The sequence below is a fragment of the Pelophylax lessonae genome, assembly GCF_965119305.1.
Source record: "Pelophylax lessonae genome assembly, chromosome: 1".
Lineage (NCBI taxonomy): Eukaryota > Metazoa > Chordata > Amphibia > Anura > Ranidae > Pelophylax > Pelophylax lessonae.
This window is the reverse complement of record NC_138768.1, coordinates 600,651,318-600,668,696: the sequence shown is the minus strand read 5'-3', so window position 1 is coordinate 600,668,696 and position 17,379 is coordinate 600,651,318. Positions and strand designations below refer to the sequence as shown.

The following is a 17,379-nucleotide window of genomic DNA, read 5'->3' as shown; positions in this document are numbered from 1 at the left end:
CCAGGGAGGCATCACAGATATACTGCAACCCCTGGACCAACTCAGGAGGAGGTTGTCCATCTTCCAAATCCTGCCGCCGGAGCTTAGCCCATTCTGTTAATGTCTGTGAAACCAAGGTTATGGCAAACACTAGCCGTAGAATGGAATCGGCCATGTTGAAAAAGGTATCGTACCAGATATTCAGCTCTCTTGTGAAAGGGGTCCCTAAAGGAAGTTGAGTTCTCCACCGGAAAGAGGGTGGCTTTATTCGATTGGAAACCTGAGAGTCCACCATGGGTGGTACTGTCAGTTTCTTTAGCAGGGACGCTTCAAACAGACACCTTCTAGCAAAGCACTTGGGGACCCCGACAGTTTGTTTGGGGGAACCCAACTGACCTGTGACAATGTTGTCCAAATAGGCGGGAAAGGAGAATAGCTTTGCCGCCTTGGAGGTTCTACGGGTACCAAACTGCACCGTTGACGCCGACGCAGTAGTAGCTGCGTCCTCCAATTTTAAAGTTTCCCGCACTGATACAACCAATGCATCCACCAGCGCCTTTTCATGCGCGACTGTAGTGGAAGAGGAATCATCCTCACTATCAGAACACTCAGGGTGCGCGGACGCAGACCCAGTAGGGTAACTCACGTCCGCGGAGGCCAAATTTAGCTCAGAATCTGAGGAGGCAGAGGATGCAGTTGAAGGCTGAGGATGCTTTTTACTCGTCCTAATTTGGAGATTCAAATCTACTTTAGACACCAGTGACTGCAGGACCGCCGTCATAGCAGACAAGGTGAACTGGGATCCTGGAGGTCCTGCAGCCTCAGAGGGGGGGGGGGGGGGTCAGGTGGTGACACGTGCTCCAGGGACTCAATGGGTTAACCTGGAACCACCAGCAAAATATGTAAAATTGCTGTGAAAAAAAATACCAACCCACCGCTGCACCAGCGGTACTACCAGTGCACCAGAATCGCTATAGCGGCAAGATAGAGCCAAATAAACCCCCCCAGGGACTCTCCACCCCCTTGACAGATGCGGATGCAGAATGTGAGGCTGTGCACCATCCGGTGATCAGAGAGGAAGAAAAAGTTCATAGAACTGCCACTAGAGGCCCACCGCCAAATCAACTCCCCATAGTCACCAAAAACATGGCCGCCGATTGGTAGTAATGGGAAATTACAAGGAAATGGCCACCGGACTACACAGACATGGCTGCCGAAAGATACAGCAGCCATCCACAACAAAATGGCGGCTCCCAGGACCCTCCAGGGACCACCAGGTACAGTTGGACAGCCAGGGGGGCCCCCACTAGAGACCCCCAGCAGGACCCCCCCAAAAGAGGCCGCGTTTGTGCCACCGCCCGCCGCCCCCCTCCCCGTCCCCCAGAATCCGCACGACATCCCCACCATGTGGGGAGCTAGGTATGAGTGAATGGGGGGTGGTCAGCAGAGGGACCCCCATATTGAGGGGGGCGTAAAGTGGGAAGGAAATGCGCCGGGGGGTCCGAGCAACCCAGGGAGGGGCCCATTTCCAAGCCGAGGGACCACCAGAGGGGTGGAGGGACACTACTTACCACACCATGGGACAAATCCTCCGACATCAATTATACCTGTTTATCTACATCTGTCCCCTACATTTATTCAAAGTGCAGAATTTACATGGGATCTATCAGCTCTGATAAACAGGGGGTGGACAGCTGATGTTACATCAGTGAGGAGAGCTCTGAGAGCTGATTGGAGGGAAGGCAAACCCACCCTGAGGCTGTAAATCAGCTGTAGCTCCCTCCTATCACCATTTTTGTTCTTGGCATAAGGAAAACTTGTCATAAGTAATGTATGGTCTTAGTTCTTCTACAAGTGGCAGGTCAGGCATCAGCAGAGAGGTTAGCACTGGGGTCCCAGTTTGTGCAAATTGATGACGTGGAATTGTTCACTTGGGTATCCTCAAATGACTTGGCCGTCACTCCACCTCACACTACAGTTCCTAGGTGGCTCTGCAGTTTCTTGATCAGCTATGTGTCTGGATTGTATTAGCAACTCCCCCCTCCCACCAGCCCTGTATACAGAACAGTGCTCAATCAGTGCAGGGGGGGGGGGGGGGGGGACTCCGAGGACCAGTAAAGCTACTACCACAAAAGATAACATTGTGACTGATAGCAGCTCACTGTGGTGAGTACCAACCCACTTAATGAAGTATACCTACCTCTATACTACCACTACTACTACTGTGTATCTACCTGCTATCTACTGTGCAACACCTTATATTTACCTTCCAAATTAATACATTTAGTTACCTGCCAAATAACCTTATCTACCTCCTGTGTACCTAATTGATAATTACGCTGTTCCAACTGGAAAACCATACCTACCTTATGTACAACTGTTAATACTGTCTGTACTCCTCTACTCTTTAAACTGCCTGCCTTAATACTATCCAACTCCTTCACAAACTGCTTGCTATCACACTCTCCGTACTCCTTTCCTGCACATACAGCCTGCTGTCACACCATCCGCACGGCTCTCCTGCACATAATTCCTATCATCTTAGCCTCTGAACTCCTTCACTGTACATATGGGTTGCTGTCATACCCATAGCACTCCTCTGCTGCAATACTGTCTGCCATCATATTTTTTGCACACCTGTTCTGTACATACTGCCTACTGTACTACTCTCTGCACTCCTCTCCTGCACATACTGCCTGTCATAAATGCTCTTGCACATACTGCTTGTCCTGATAACCATTGCACTCCTCCCCTGCACATTTTGCCCACTTTCAAACACTCTCCTGCACATATGGGTTGTCATCATACTCTCTGCATTCCTCCCTTGTACATACTAGCTGCCATTATACCCTCCACCAAAACACTTCTTCGACATTGTTTGTAAATTCTTCAACCTTATGCTAGTGCCATTAAAAGGCAAGTGGTAGTGAATTTTGCAAAATGGTTAACTAGTACTGAACAGTGTTCAGTCCAAGTAGCTTACCCTGGCCCACAAGTGTCCTGACAATGCAGTGGTGCTGCCAAATAACATTGCTAGACTGCAAACCCAGAATTATTTAAATCAGAAATGTATTACTAATTAATTATTATGTTTGTAGAGCACTACATGTATGCATGGCTTTTTTATGATGTTAAACAACAACAGCAAAATACCTAAGGCAAAAAAATAGCAAATGGTCTGATGCTTCAATTTATTATAATTTTCAGCCCATGTCAGCTTTAAGCTATGCAATGCATTTCTAGCATCACAGGAAGATTTGGTGTGAATATTGGTGTCGCTAGTCATCTAGTGTGGGATGTGCCATTTTAGTGTACCTCAAAATAATGTCATGCAAGTGTGAAGCATGCTGTGGTTTGGAATATTTGAACAGCTCATGTACCAAGGCTTACTAGTTATTTCCTGCTCTCGTTTATTTAATCCTTTAACCGTTAGAGAAAACATTTAAGAAAATTGTATTACATAAGTTACTCCAGCAAATGCTTACCCAACTACCATGTCTTTAGGACCCATATTTATAGAACAAACTCCATCTTCACAATGCCTCCCTACCAGGCTGTGGGCATGTAGCCGGACATCTTTGCTATTGGTTACCAGCTGGACAATGATTTTAGCGTGGCCAATGTAATTGTAGATCTGTTGAGAAAAGGGGAAAATGTTTACTGGAATTGTATAGCCAAATAGTATACTATAACAAGTATTCTGCCACATATGACTCTTAAAGCTGAAATCTAAGCAAACAGCTATCACAAAGCTGAAATACCTTTACGGGTTCTATTTTACTTGCCAACATTTTTTATTTTTATTCATGTATTTCCAATAGTTACACAGGTCTACCAGACAGCCAAAGCTGATTACTTTGTTTTTCTTTACTGCAATGAAAGTATACCTGAACTCAAAGTGAAGATTTGCTATGTTATAGGCAACATCTAAAAAGGGTAATTGCATCATAGCAGCACCCTGAAAAAAAAAACACTTTTTTTTTTCTTGAATTCCTCCTGAAAATATTAGTGCAACTTCTGTGGCTTGATCAGGTAAAACAGCTCCTCTGACTGCTACATCATTATATAGTCAGTAACACTAGTTCATCCAGTTCAACCTATGGTATGTGCATGTGTTTATGTCAATTGTAAAGCGTATATCCCTGTATGTTGTGAACGGTAAGATGCCCATCTAATAGTTTTACCTAACTAACTATTGACGCTCCCTGCTGACACCCCTGCTTGTGGAAGAGAATCATCCTTACTGCTCTGACAGTAAAGAACCCTCTACGCTGATTACAGTTAAATCGCTTCTCTTCCAATTTCAGTGAATGGCCGTCTGTCTTTTTAAACTCCCTTTACTGAAAAGTTTTTTCTCTATGCTACAGTCACTAGAAAGATATTTTGTATATCGCTATCATATCCTCTCCAGAGAGAATAAGTTCAATGCTTGTAGTCTTTCCCCATAACTGAAATCCTCCAGTCCCTTTATTAGCGTAGTTAAACTTTTCTGAACTCTTTCCAGTTCCAGCACATCCTTCTTGAGGACTGGTATCCAGAACTCAAGATGCAGCTGGACCAGAGTCTTGATGAGTGTTAGAATTATTGTTTTATCTCTGGTGTAAATCCCATTTTAATGCATGCTAATTTTCTGCTGGCTTTGCTTGCAGCAGCTTGGCATTGCTGAGCCTGTCATTTACTAGGACCCCCAGATCTTTCTCCATCCTGTATTCTCCTAGACTCCTAGAGGTTCTTCACATAGCGAGTAACTTGCGTTCGTCTTTTTGGCACCCAAATGCATTGCCTTACATTTTTCAACATTAAACCTCATTTGCCATGTAGTTTCACACACCATAAATTTACTTTGGTCTCCTTGTAAGGTTTCCCCATCCTGCGCGAAAGTTATTGCCCTGCTTAGCTTTGTATCATCCGCAAATACTGAGATTGAGCTATTTATCCCATTCTCTATATCCTTAATAATTATATTTAACAAAACTGGCCCCAGGACAGATCCCTGGGGGACCCCACTTACCATCCTGGACCATTCCAAGTACTCGTCATTTATTACCACCCTTTGGACACGCCCCTGTAACCAGTTTTGAATCCAGGTACATACCCTATGGTCCATGCTAAACAGACCTCAGTCTGTAAAGCAAAGGAAACAAATGCCTTTGCCTAATCCAGATACACCACATCTACAGGCCTTTCTTTATCTAGATGGCAGCTCACTTCCTCATAGAATGTTAACAGGTTGGTCTGGCAAGAACGATCCTTCAAGAATCTATGCTGATTACTAATAATTATACTGTTTTCATTAGCACAATATTGAATATAGTCCCTTATCATCCCCTCTAATAGCTTACAGACTATTGATGTTAGGCTGATTGGCCTATAGTTCCCAGGGGTATATCTCTGACCTTTTTTAAATATTGGCACCACATTGGCTTTTCTCCAATTAGCTGGTACCATTCCAGTCAGTAAACTGTCCATAAACATTAGGAACAACGGTTTAGCTATCCCCCGACTGAGTTCCTTAAGGGTATAAGCCATTTGGTCCTGGTAACTTATTTGTGTTAAGCTTTTCAAGTCTATTTCTGATACTGGCTTCTATTAGCAACGAGCCAACACTGCTAGTGTTATCAGATTTGGATTGATATTTGTTGCTGCTATTTCTGTGGTGTTCACTGTTCTCCTTGCTGGAGAGAAAGCTGAACTTGGGAACCTGAAAACAAACATCTCCCTGCTTCCTCTTTTTACATTCTGGGGATCTGTGCTTTCTGAACCACTATTGCAGCTGCTTTTTTAGTCATCCATCAGGCAACAGACCACCAACCGTCCACTGACATGATGAATCAAAGCCCATCACTTTACCAAGATAGCTCCCTTTAAACCGAAAAAGGCTTGGTAAGCCAGTAACTTAAAGTAGTTCTAAAGCTAAAATGCTTTTTTACCTTAATGCATTCCCTGAATTAAGGTAAAAAAACATTTTAGGACTTGATGTGCCCCCCTCCACCAAACATTTCCTTCACTCCTGGGTCAATCCAGCGCTGTGCCTGGCTGCAGTCTTCTCTCCTATCCCCCTCTTCACATAGGGATTGACAGAAATCAGCGGGAGCCACTGGCTCCTGTTTCTTTCAGCCAAATTCATGGAGGAGGGAGCGGGGCGGGGCTAAGCTGCATTGTGTGTGTCAATAGACGCACAAACTTTGGCCTGGAAGTGGGCTCGCACAAATTCCCCATTAGCAAGCGGCTTGCTATGGGGGCACTCATAGAGGAGGAAGAGGAGAAGCCCACAGCACTGGCAAGGGACCTCCAGAAGAGGAGGTTTGGGGTTGCTCTGTGCAGTACCATTGCACAGAGCAGGTAAGTATAAAATGTTATGTATTTTAGGGAAAAAAGAGCCTTACCAACCACTTTAATTAGCTGCAGGGAGCCTATAGGTAAGGCCGGTGACCAGTTCTTTGGCCACTGCTTGCTTTTTTGGGGGAAAAGGTTCCTCAGTTCATGTCTTCTTTAAGCAATACAGCTTGACCACCTTACTGCCTCCCCTACAATGATTGAACAGTGAATGAGCAGCAGCACATTGATGAGCTCAAACTGTTCTCTCTGTCCAGTTCTTCTTAATTAATGGGCACACAACACACCTAATTGGCTGCTGGTGCTGCCCCTCCCTCCTCTCTGTACAGAAGTGAAGAGGATTACAGGAACTCAATACCAAGATAATTTCAGGGACTGTATACAAGCAGCATTTACAAAAAAAGTAGTGCTTTCTGAATACAAATTCGTTTTAACTGGATTTCTAGAGATTAGATTTAATCTTTTGTTACTATTGGATACCAAATCAAACAAACAAAAAAAAAGAAAATGTACATGAAAAGCTCTACATGACATACATTTGAAACCAAGAATTAGCACCTGCATGCTAATTGATGGAAACATCCGGTTTCTTGACGACATTAGTAGGCAGATATAAACATCTGCTTTCAGATATTTGTCAAATGGAGTCTTTTATATACCGTATTAATAAATAGTATATTTCTTAGACTACAATCATTTATATATGAGATAATATGACACACTAATAGCTATTTAATATTTTAGTCAGCATATATGTCATCTCCCTGGTTTCCATGTACACATGACTGATGTGAAATGAGTGTGAAGGTCTCCCAGACACATACTAAAGAGGACCTAAACCCTAACTGAAGAACATTTAAATGATTATGTTTTTTATGAAAAGACTAAAATGACATAAACATATTTTATAAAAGATTTTAGTAAATGGGTTTAAGAATTTTACTCCTACAGATGCGACTGGAAGTCCTGGAACCCATTAAAGTGGTAATAAATCCCAAAACAAAAATACATTTCAGCTTTCTATTCCTTAAAAGGTGGTGTCTACATTAGTTTACTCTTTTTTAGACTTTTTTCCTTTATTTTCACCTGGTGATCTGGCCAGTAACACAAGTGCTCTCTAAGGCCAGCCATAGACAATTCGAATCTCGGCCGGTTCAGCAGGAAAAAAAAGGTGATATTACACAATTTGGAGTGTAAATTGAGGCCTGGTTAACACCTACTGTATGTGTTTTTTGGCGCTTTTTGCAGAAGAGCACTACAGTCCATTCAACATGGTTTCCTCTGGAACACGTTCACGTCTATGCTTTTTTCAAAATGCAAAACAGTGCATTTTGGGCTCAATAGAGTTCAATAGAGAAGCCGCATTTCGTGTTTTTTCATTTGTCCAAAACCAAATTGGCAAATAAAAAAAATTGCATGAAAAAACACTGCAAAAATACAAAATGCAAAGCAAAAAGCACTACAGAAACATACCAAAAGCAAACTGCATAGGTGTGAACCAGGCTCGAGGGCAGTATCTAAAGCCATTTTTGCTAATTATTTTGAACAGACCTCGGTTCACACTGATGCGGTGCGGGAAACGCAGTAACTCCTGTTCATTTCCCGTACCGCATAATTCGCACTGTGTTCTGCTATCTGCTGCGAGTGTCAACTGAAAGTTAACAACACCCCAAAAGCAGTTTGCAAATGCAGTGTGTTTGCCCGAACCAAATAGCATGGGTATAAACAAGCATGCAATCCGGTTCCAATGCGAATAAAAAAAAGCTGTCTACACCCTCTTGATGTGGATGCGGTGAGATTTGAGATCATTCATTTTGGATAGCTCAAATCGCACCGCATCCACATCGAAAGGGTGCAGGCAGCTTTTTTGTCACTGAGGAAAATAGTGGGGTTATTAAATCTGAAATTTTGAGTTGCTTCCAGTACAAGAATAAAGGGGACAACTTTCAAAGTCGATATTTGTTCTGAAAAAAAAAAACAAAAAAAAACTGTTAGGGGTTTTAATAATTCCATACTCTAAACCAGGGGTCTCTAAACTTCTTAAACAAAGTGCCAGTTTACTGTCCTTTAGCCTTTTGGGGGCAGGACTGTGGCCAGTGGAAATACAAAATTTTCTAGGCTCAGTGAGAGAACCGGGGTCTCTCATCTTTATAAAGTGCTCCATCTTTGATAATAGGGGGAGGAATAATGCCCCATTGTGGGTGCCAATGACAGGAATTATGGCCCATTTTGAGCAGAATAGTGTCTCATATTATTGGGATGAATAGTGCCTCAAGGGCCAGATAAAGACAGGCAAAGGGCCACAATTTGATGTCCCCTGCTCTAAACAAAACACAGTACTTCATCTTCTTGACCATACGGTTATACTGCGCCCTACAGGACTAGGACAATAGGCAGAGAAAAAAGCTTGAGCATGCTTTTGGGGCAGTCCCTGGGGGTATACTCCCAATCTCTGCTATATGTATTCATTTTTGTAACAATCAGTGTCAGAAGAAACAAACCCAACTCCATAGAGGGGTGGGTGCTGTGTCCGTCAATGAATATCAGAGAAATGGATTTTACAGTAAGTCAAAAATCCTATTTTCTCTTTAGTACATTGACGGACACAGCACTTCATCTTTTTGACCATAGGGATGTCCCAAAGCAGTGTCAAACATGAGCGGTGGGAACAGCAGAACAAAACAACTTCCCCAAGGCTAAACCCAGCCAATCAAGTAACTTGGAACTCAAATGTCAACAACTGGAGCTCACCTGAAAAAAACACCTTCAAAGAGGAATAGTCCTCTAAACAGCAGCCTGCAAAACTTTGCGGCCAAAGGAAACATCCGCAGATGCCAACACATCCACTTTATAAAACGTAGTGAATGTGTGTACAGATGACCCAACCTGGTGGCCGCCTTGAAAACCAGCATCACTGACGCCTGGTGATGGAATGCCCAGGAGGCAACAAGTGCCGTAGTGGAATGCGCCTTGACAGGGAAAGGAGGAACCTGACCCTTAATAGAATAAGCCACAGTCTGTCTGATCCATCTGGAAATGGTCGCAGCAGAGGCAGCCAGCCCTTGCAAGGTCTATCCATGAGGACAAATAGTGAGTCTGACTTCTGAAAAGACTCCGTAGCTGCCAGATATACCCTTATTACTCAAACCATATCCAAGGAGTGCAAAGCAATGTCCTTAGGATGCTTAGGCTTGGGACACAGGGAGGGCAACACAATGTCCTCAAACACAAAGTGATGACCACACTCTGATGTAAGTAAACATGTGACGTTTATTCACCACTGCAAATTCAAACTGGACATCAATACATCACGGACAAGGACAAAGGTTGACGCGTTTCACGAGTTTACACTCGCAATGTACGTCTTCCACGTGCAATGGTAAATCTTACCAGCAGTAGATTTTATAGCTTTTAATAGCAAAGGAATCCCAGAGTGAGACCACCCTCTATCCTTCAGCACCTGGCTTTCAACAGCCAATCTGTCAATGCCAGTGAATATAAAGCAGGATGGAAGATTGGCCCTAGGGATAACAGATCTTCCCTAAGAGGAAGTCTCCAAGGAGCATCGGCGACCAGCCTTACCAGATCGGCATACCAAGACCGGCGAGGCCAGTCTGGAGCCTCTAGGATGACTGGAATCTGTACAGCAGAGAGGGCTGGAACAAATCGCTCTGCCCACATTAGAATGCTGGCTACTTCCCGAGCTGCCAGGACACTTCTTGTACTCCCTTGGTGATTGGCATAGGCCACGGCCATGGCATTGTCTGATTGAATCCACACAGGACACCCCTGGAGACGATGTGTCCAATGACCCAGAAAAAGTCTGATCGCTCGGAGCTCCAGTACATTGATCAGTAGTCTGGACTCTCGCAGAGACCAGACCCTCTGGATACACTCCGTGCTGAGGACGCCTCCCCACCCGGATAGGCTGGCATCAATAGTGACAACCGTAAAGTACAGGGGAAAATAATTATTTCCCCTGACGAAGTGCCGGAGAATGAAGCCACCAAACCAGGGACCCTCTCGTACTCTGGCTCAACAGGATCAGATTGTCCAGAGACTGAAGATTCACCAGCATTGGATGCACCTTCCTGGGAACTGTAAACAGGCTTGAGTAAAAACCTTGAAAACGTTCCGACTTTGGTACTGGAACAATCACTCCTTAAAGTAACAAGACTTGCACCGTGCCCTAGAGATCCTTTAAGCAATCCGGGGACAGGGCAGGTTGGAAGGGAAGAACCTTTCTGGAGGATATGATCGAAACTCGATCTTGTAGCCAGAGCCAATAACTTTGTGGACTCACTTGTCCAGGATCAGGGAGGTCCACAGATCCGGGAAGCAGCGAAGACATCCCCCCACCCAAGATACGGGTGAGGGCGCCCCTTTGTGTGGAGGAAAGATGGTCCGCAGGACTGGCAGAACCCGCTCCTGGTTTTTCCCAACCAAGACTTCTTGGAACCCCCAGCTTGTGACCCGAAAGGAAAGGTCCCTGTCTCCTACGAGACTCCTTACCCTTACAAGCCTAAGGAAGAAGAGTACTCTTTCCCCCTGTGAGGCCTTTGATGATGTCATCCAAGGAAGCTCCAAACAGGCGATCCCCCAAGAATGAAAGATCGGACAAGGCCTTTTAGAAGCCTGGTCCGCAGACCAGCATTTCAGCCAGATAATGCACCCCAGGACCCCTGCTGAGACAGACAGTCTAGAAATCAGGGGAGCGGCATCCAAAGAGGTGTCACAGACAAACGGTAGCCCTTGGACCAACTGATCCACCAGCTCCAGAAAGGCAGGGGGGGGAGTTGTTTCTCCCACAAGTCCCGGCGTAGCATTTTAGCCCATTCAGTCAAAGCTTGTGACACTAGGGCAATAGTAAATACCAGCCTAAGTGCCGACCCAGTCACAGTGAACATATGGCGGGTCAAGGCCTCCGACCGCCTATAAGCCTTGTCTGAAAAGACCGGGGACTCTTCAACCGGAATTACAGTGGCTTTATTTAACCTGGAAACTACAGAAGGTACGGTCCATTTTTTTTAAGGAGGGACTCTTGGTAAGGGTACCACATTGCAAAATGCTTAGGGATTGCAAGGGTGCGTTTTGGGCACCCCCCTGTTTTGAGACAATATTGTCAAGGAAGGCGGGAAAGGGAACACCCTCTCCGCTTTTGAGGACCTGTGGGTGGCAAAGGTGACCCGCGCCTCTGATAATGCGTTAGTCACATCTTCCATATGCAAAGTTTCCCGCACTAATACAATCAGTGCATTCACTAGCGCCTTTTTATGTGCCGCTAGAGGAGCAGAGGAATCATCCTCACTATCTGAGCACAAAGGGTGCGTGGACGCAGACCTCGAAGGGTAACTTGCGTCCACGGGGGCCGAATCGTACTCTGGATCTGAGGAGACAGAAGAAGCAGGTAAAGGCGGTAAAAGCTTATGCTAGCCCATTTGCCCAGGACAAAATCTACTTTGGTCACCAAGGACTCCAGGACTGCCGCAGCCTCTGAGAGGGGGTCGGGTGGTGAAACATGCTGCATGGACTCCATGAATGAAGAGGGGCACCCACAAAAAGAAAAAGGGAAACCCCACCGTGTTGTGGTACTACAAGGCCCAGCATAGAGCACGTCCGCTGCAATAGCAGGAAGAGGGAGAGAAAGTCCCACAAAAGGCACTCACCACACCGGTCAGGTACTCACAGCCCAACCTATCTGCACACTATGCGGTGATCAGGAAGAGTAATATCGCTATATCAGCACTAGAGGCCGAATGCTGAATCACCGCCAATCTGACTCCAAAAACATGGCCGCCGCTATTTGCAATGGGAAACCATAGAAAAATGTCCGTCGAGGCTACACACACATGTTCGCTGATCTGTAGAACACAAGACTACAAGAAAATGGCGGCCCCTTGCAGCACCACGCAGCTCCCGGGAACCCCATGTAAACTAAAAAGGTATGTCTGCCCCAGGAGGGGGAGAGGAGGGGGGTGTGGCAGATAGGAGGCACAGGCCGTAAAAGGCCACCGAGACAGGGGGAACGTGAACTGTGAGGGAGGGGAGCCTGGGGGGTCTGACCATCCCACGAAGGGGCCCACATCCACCCCAAATACTACCAGGGGGGACAGCTACTTACCACACCAGGGAAAGGGTGGGCAATGCTCTGGACATGGACAGGACACAGCTCCATTGTAATGTGGAAACGCTGCGACTCAGGCTGAAGCCAGTTCGTATGCACTCTCACGAGATGTTTAACTCGCAGGCCAGCCCCCGTCCAGTGGGGCTATGTCGTGGCCGACCTAGCGCAGGGTTGTGGTCTGCACATGCTCGCTGGCCGGACTGGGGGGACCCTCCTAAGGATCTAAATTATCCAGTGCGTCGCCCAGTCCGGCAATTGATTGTAGATTCTCACAGAAATAAAACAATAAAAAGAGGAAAAAATTCAATTTAAAACGAAAAAATGCCAAGACCAGAGATCCCAGCAAGGAACTAGGTCCTTACTCCTGACTAGGCAGAAAAAACTGAAGACCTATAGCAGGAAGTGGGCAAATACCCCCAGGGACTGCCCCATAGCTTAAGCTTTTTTCTCTGCCTAGTGTCCTACTCCTGTAGGGGGCAGTATAACCCTATGGTCAAGAAGATGAAGTGCTTTGTCAGTCAATGAATGAAAGAGAAAGAAAGTTTTGACTTTAGATATACTTTTAAAGTCAGTTTTAGATCAGGTTGTGCTTTTATCCCTCTGTGGTCAAGGTCAAGATGGGCTTGGCAAATTAATTAAATGCATGGTTATCACACAGTAAATGAAGCTTACAGCTAAAACCTCTGTACTGAGTTCAGATTTACACAGACGTAATGTCAATACTCAGAGACTTCCTATTTCACCTACTTGTGATGGTTCAGGGCAATTAACGCCTCTGTACATTACAATTTCTTTTGCTTGCTTTAGACCTCTCTGTTAAAATCAAACTACTGTAAATGCTATTTACAAGAGACTACTATAATACACAACACAGCGACACAGAAATGATGTAGCAGAAGGAATGTAAACCAAAAATTCCAGAGTAACATTTAAGCATGCTGAAGGTAGCTTCTAAATATATGCATTTGGAAGGCAGCCAACAAGCTTCTGCTTCCTTGTAATGGAAAGTACACAAACTGCTGTACTTTCCCAATTCAACATAGAACTACTGTATTCCAAAACGTTTAGCTTACAGAAGAATACAGTATCAGGCAAACAGAAAGCAAATTTTATGCACTCACATAAACTGAAAGATAAACTGAAAAAATCAGTAGTATTAGAATGTTACTAAACCCACAACAGTAAAATCAGTCTGTATATGCAGTAAAGCATGCTTGTTATACTCACTCTGGAACACAAGGGATTAATCCTCTGCATTGTGTAAAAAGTCTGTTTGATCCTGTTTTCTCTAATCCTTCCCTTCTTCCACAGTCCCCAATCCATCTCCTGATAGTATAGAGTCACTCTGTGCATGCTTAGTTTGGTGGGTATTGCTAGAGTTTTTTTTTTCCTTGGGAGGGTGCATGTGATCAGCACAGGGCCAATCAGCACTGTCCAGACAGAGGGTCAGGGGTCCTGCAGCCTCATAGGACAATAAGAGGAGAATGAAAACTTCTACAAGCTTTACCAAACACTAATAGAAGTCACTTACTGCTATATACTATTAAGGTATTTAGTAGTTTATATTTACTAAAATAATTGCATTTCCATGTTCTGTGTACTGTGGGAGACCAGATATAGTGAATACAGGGTCCTGGGTTTAGTAACACTATATCTGGTCTCCCACAGTACACAGAACATGAAAATGTAATTATTTTAGTAAATACAGTATAAACTGCTAAATATATTTTCTCATCAGCAGCATATACAGTTAATCAGAAGAAGCTGTCGGGGCAGGCGGACTTGCTGCACCTGTGAAGCTGAGTGTCAATTTTGCCCAAAGCCTCTTCCTGCAGAGATGGGAAAGGAGAGGAGAGAGATATAGATTTGTTCCACCTCCTCCCTCCCCTCTCCTTTGTGTCTCCCACACTCCGATCTCCGGATAGTGCTGTGCCTGAGAAAGGGGTATGGGTGGGAAAGTTGAAGCACTATGGGCAGCAGATCCATCTGGCTGTGTGATTGCAGGTGTCTGAGCCTGCAGAGACCAGCCTGGGTGAGTGAGCTCTGCACTACCTCTGATGTAAGAGTGCACTCTGCCAGGCTCTGGGGTAAGGGGGCACTCTGCCAGGCACTGATGTAAGGGGGCATACCAGCTGGATTCTGATGTAAAGGGGCACTCCACTGGATTATAAACTAAGGGGGCACTCTGGTGGATTCTGATATAAGGTGGCACTCTGCCAGGCTCTGATGTAAGGGGACATTTTCTGAACTCTAAAGTAAGGGGAGACTCTGCAGACCCTGATGTATGGTGGCAGCACTCTGGGGACACTGATGTAAGGGGGAACTCTGATGCATGCTGGGGACTTTGGTGTAAGGGATGACTCTGATGTGAACGTGGCACTCATCCTGACTGTTGCACTCCATATGTTGTTTTGTTTGTTACTTGTTCCTGACTCCTGTTCTCTACACAATAAGTTGTAATGGATAATTGGTAATTATTGGGAGGGGGAAGTGACACTATGTTTTACTGCACCAGGTGACACCATCCGTAGTGACGCCACTGATGATCGTCTCTGGTTAACTGGCCTAATTTTGATCCATGTATGGCTGGCCTAAAACTACATTACAATTCACCCTAGTTGCATATGCTTTTCATTCTCTATGCTGAACACCAAGTTATGTACCACCCGCCTCTTTCATTCCATTTCTGTAATGTTCTCTCTTAAAGTGATGCTTTGCCCTACATTAGTTTTCTTGACTTTTATCTCTACTAAACCTTTTCCTTCCAATAATATTTATAAGGAGTTTACAAAGGTAATACAAAGCCAGTGTTATAACACTTAACAACAGATCTCACTTTCTATATAGTACAAGGTAAGATACCAAAAGAAAAACAATTTTACATTGCCAATGTTATAACGGGTAACATCATATCCCAATTTCTGTACAATACAACGATACCAAAAGAACAACAGTTTTAACATTCACAAAATATACTGTAGTAAGGTAAAAACCTGGGTATCCAGTTTTTACTGGACAAGCAGACTGTAACCAAAATGGCCAACGTTATAACTGCCTGGGCACCCATATGAGTTGTAAGAACAATTGGATCACCTGACTGCACCATATATGCTTTTGAGAGAGTCATCCCCGGACATCTGGTAACAAAAAACCCAAAGCGGGGGAAGAAAAAAGAGAGATAGTTTTTAGCAACTACATTTTAGCAACTAAAAAAATGAGAGCAATCATGCACCTCGTGTGTCTCAAAGTCCCCCCCTCCCCCTCCTGACAACCCAGCAATGCCTTGCTGGGGGCATTTCTGGAGCTTCATCTGGGTGAGGGAATAGATTTTTTTTAAACGTATCCAGAATAACCTCACCTGTGGACATGTCCACCATATGATATGTTGTGCCCTCTAAGCCGCAACCTCTAAAACATAGTGCAGAAGCCCCGGGGACACACAAGGCCACTTTCGATGGAATCATATACCACTTCAGAAGTACCTTTTAGTTAGCTTCTATAATGGAAGTATTAATGAGTGCTTTCGAGGCCTGTAGTGCTAACTTATACCAGTCATCTATTTCAAGCGTCTATGTCATATCTTATTCCTATTTGTCCATATAGGATTATTTAGTAGGCATTGAGGTAGGTATGATATATATTTTTGATATATGGCCTGCAAACTTATCAAAGTTCCTGCAAATAGACGTGGTTACATCGGAACATGATTTCAAAGATTCTATGAAATGTATTCTTTGAGCGTTTCTGACAACATGTCCAAAAGTGAGAGCGATAACACCAAATTTAACACACTTGCTCCCCATTCACAACTGAGACCTTGTAACACTAATGACTAATTAACCCCTTATTGCAGTGATTATCTGCTGTTTTTGTACTATAAAAATGTGATTTTTTTTAATGTAAAATTCATTTCTCTGATGCTCATTGACGGACATAGCTCCTTATCTTCTTGACAACTGGATTATACTGCCCCCCTACAGGAGTAGGACACTAGGCAGGAAAAAGCTTGACTATGTTTATGGGGCAGTCGCAGGGGGTATACTCTCACTCTCAGCTATAGGCACTCAGTTTTGTTACAAGCAGTGTCAGAAGAAAGCCAACTCCACAGAGGGGTGGGTGCTGTGTCCGTCAATGAACATCAGAGAAATGTATTTTACGGTAAGTCCAAAATCCCATTTCTCTTTTGTTCATTGATGGACACAGCTCCAGAATCTTCTTGACCATTGGAAAGTCCCAAAACAGTGTCAAACATGAGGGGTAACAGTAAGAAATAATTCCCAAGGCTAAACCATAGCCAACCAGGTAACATGGAGCTCAACCATAAACAACTGGAGCTCACCTGAAAAAAAAAATACACCCTCAAAGAGGAGCAGGTCCTCTAAACAGCAGCCTGTAAAACCTTGCGACCAAAAGAAGCATCCGCAGATGCCAACACATCCACTTTATAAAACTTTGTGAAAGTGCACAGATGACCAGGTGGCCGCCTTGCAAACCTGCATCAAACCTGAAGCCTGATGACAGAAGGCCCAAGAGGCACTAAGCGCCCGAGTAGTGTGCCTTAACAGGGAAAGGAGGAACCTGACCCCTAATTGAATAGGCCTGAATCACTGTCTGTCTGTGCCATCTGGAAATGGGTGCAGCAGAAGCGGCTAACCCTTTTTGAGGTCCATCCGTGAGGACAAATAGTGAGTCTGACTTCCTAAAAGACTCCGTAGCTGCCAGATACACCATGATTGCCCATACCACTTCCAGGGAATGCAAGGCAATACGAATCGTTCTGCCCACCTTAGAACGCCGGCTACTTCCCGAGCCGCCAGGAAACTTCTTATGCCCCCTTGGTGATTAACATAGGCCATGGCCGTGGCACTATCCAAATTAATTCATATCAGACACGCCTGAAGATGAATTGTCCAATGATCCAGACAAAGTCTGATTGCTCA

At 44.7% G+C, this 17,379-nt stretch overlaps 1 protein-coding gene across 2 annotated transcripts in view; it reads right to left on the bottom strand.

Annotated features, from left to right (window-relative positions):
• The window catches only part of NFKB1 (nuclear factor kappa B subunit 1), a 206,026-nt gene that overhangs the window by 144,535 nt on the left and 44,112 nt on the right, over positions 1 to 17,379 (bottom strand). For both annotated transcript variants that reach the window (XM_082244169.1, XM_082244170.1), the window contains exon 5: positions 3,465 to 3,613. In XM_082244169.1, the coding sequence (XP_082100295.1) occupies positions 3,465 to 3,613 (149 nt within the window). The remainder of the gene's footprint in view (positions 1 to 3,464; positions 3,614 to 17,379) is intronic.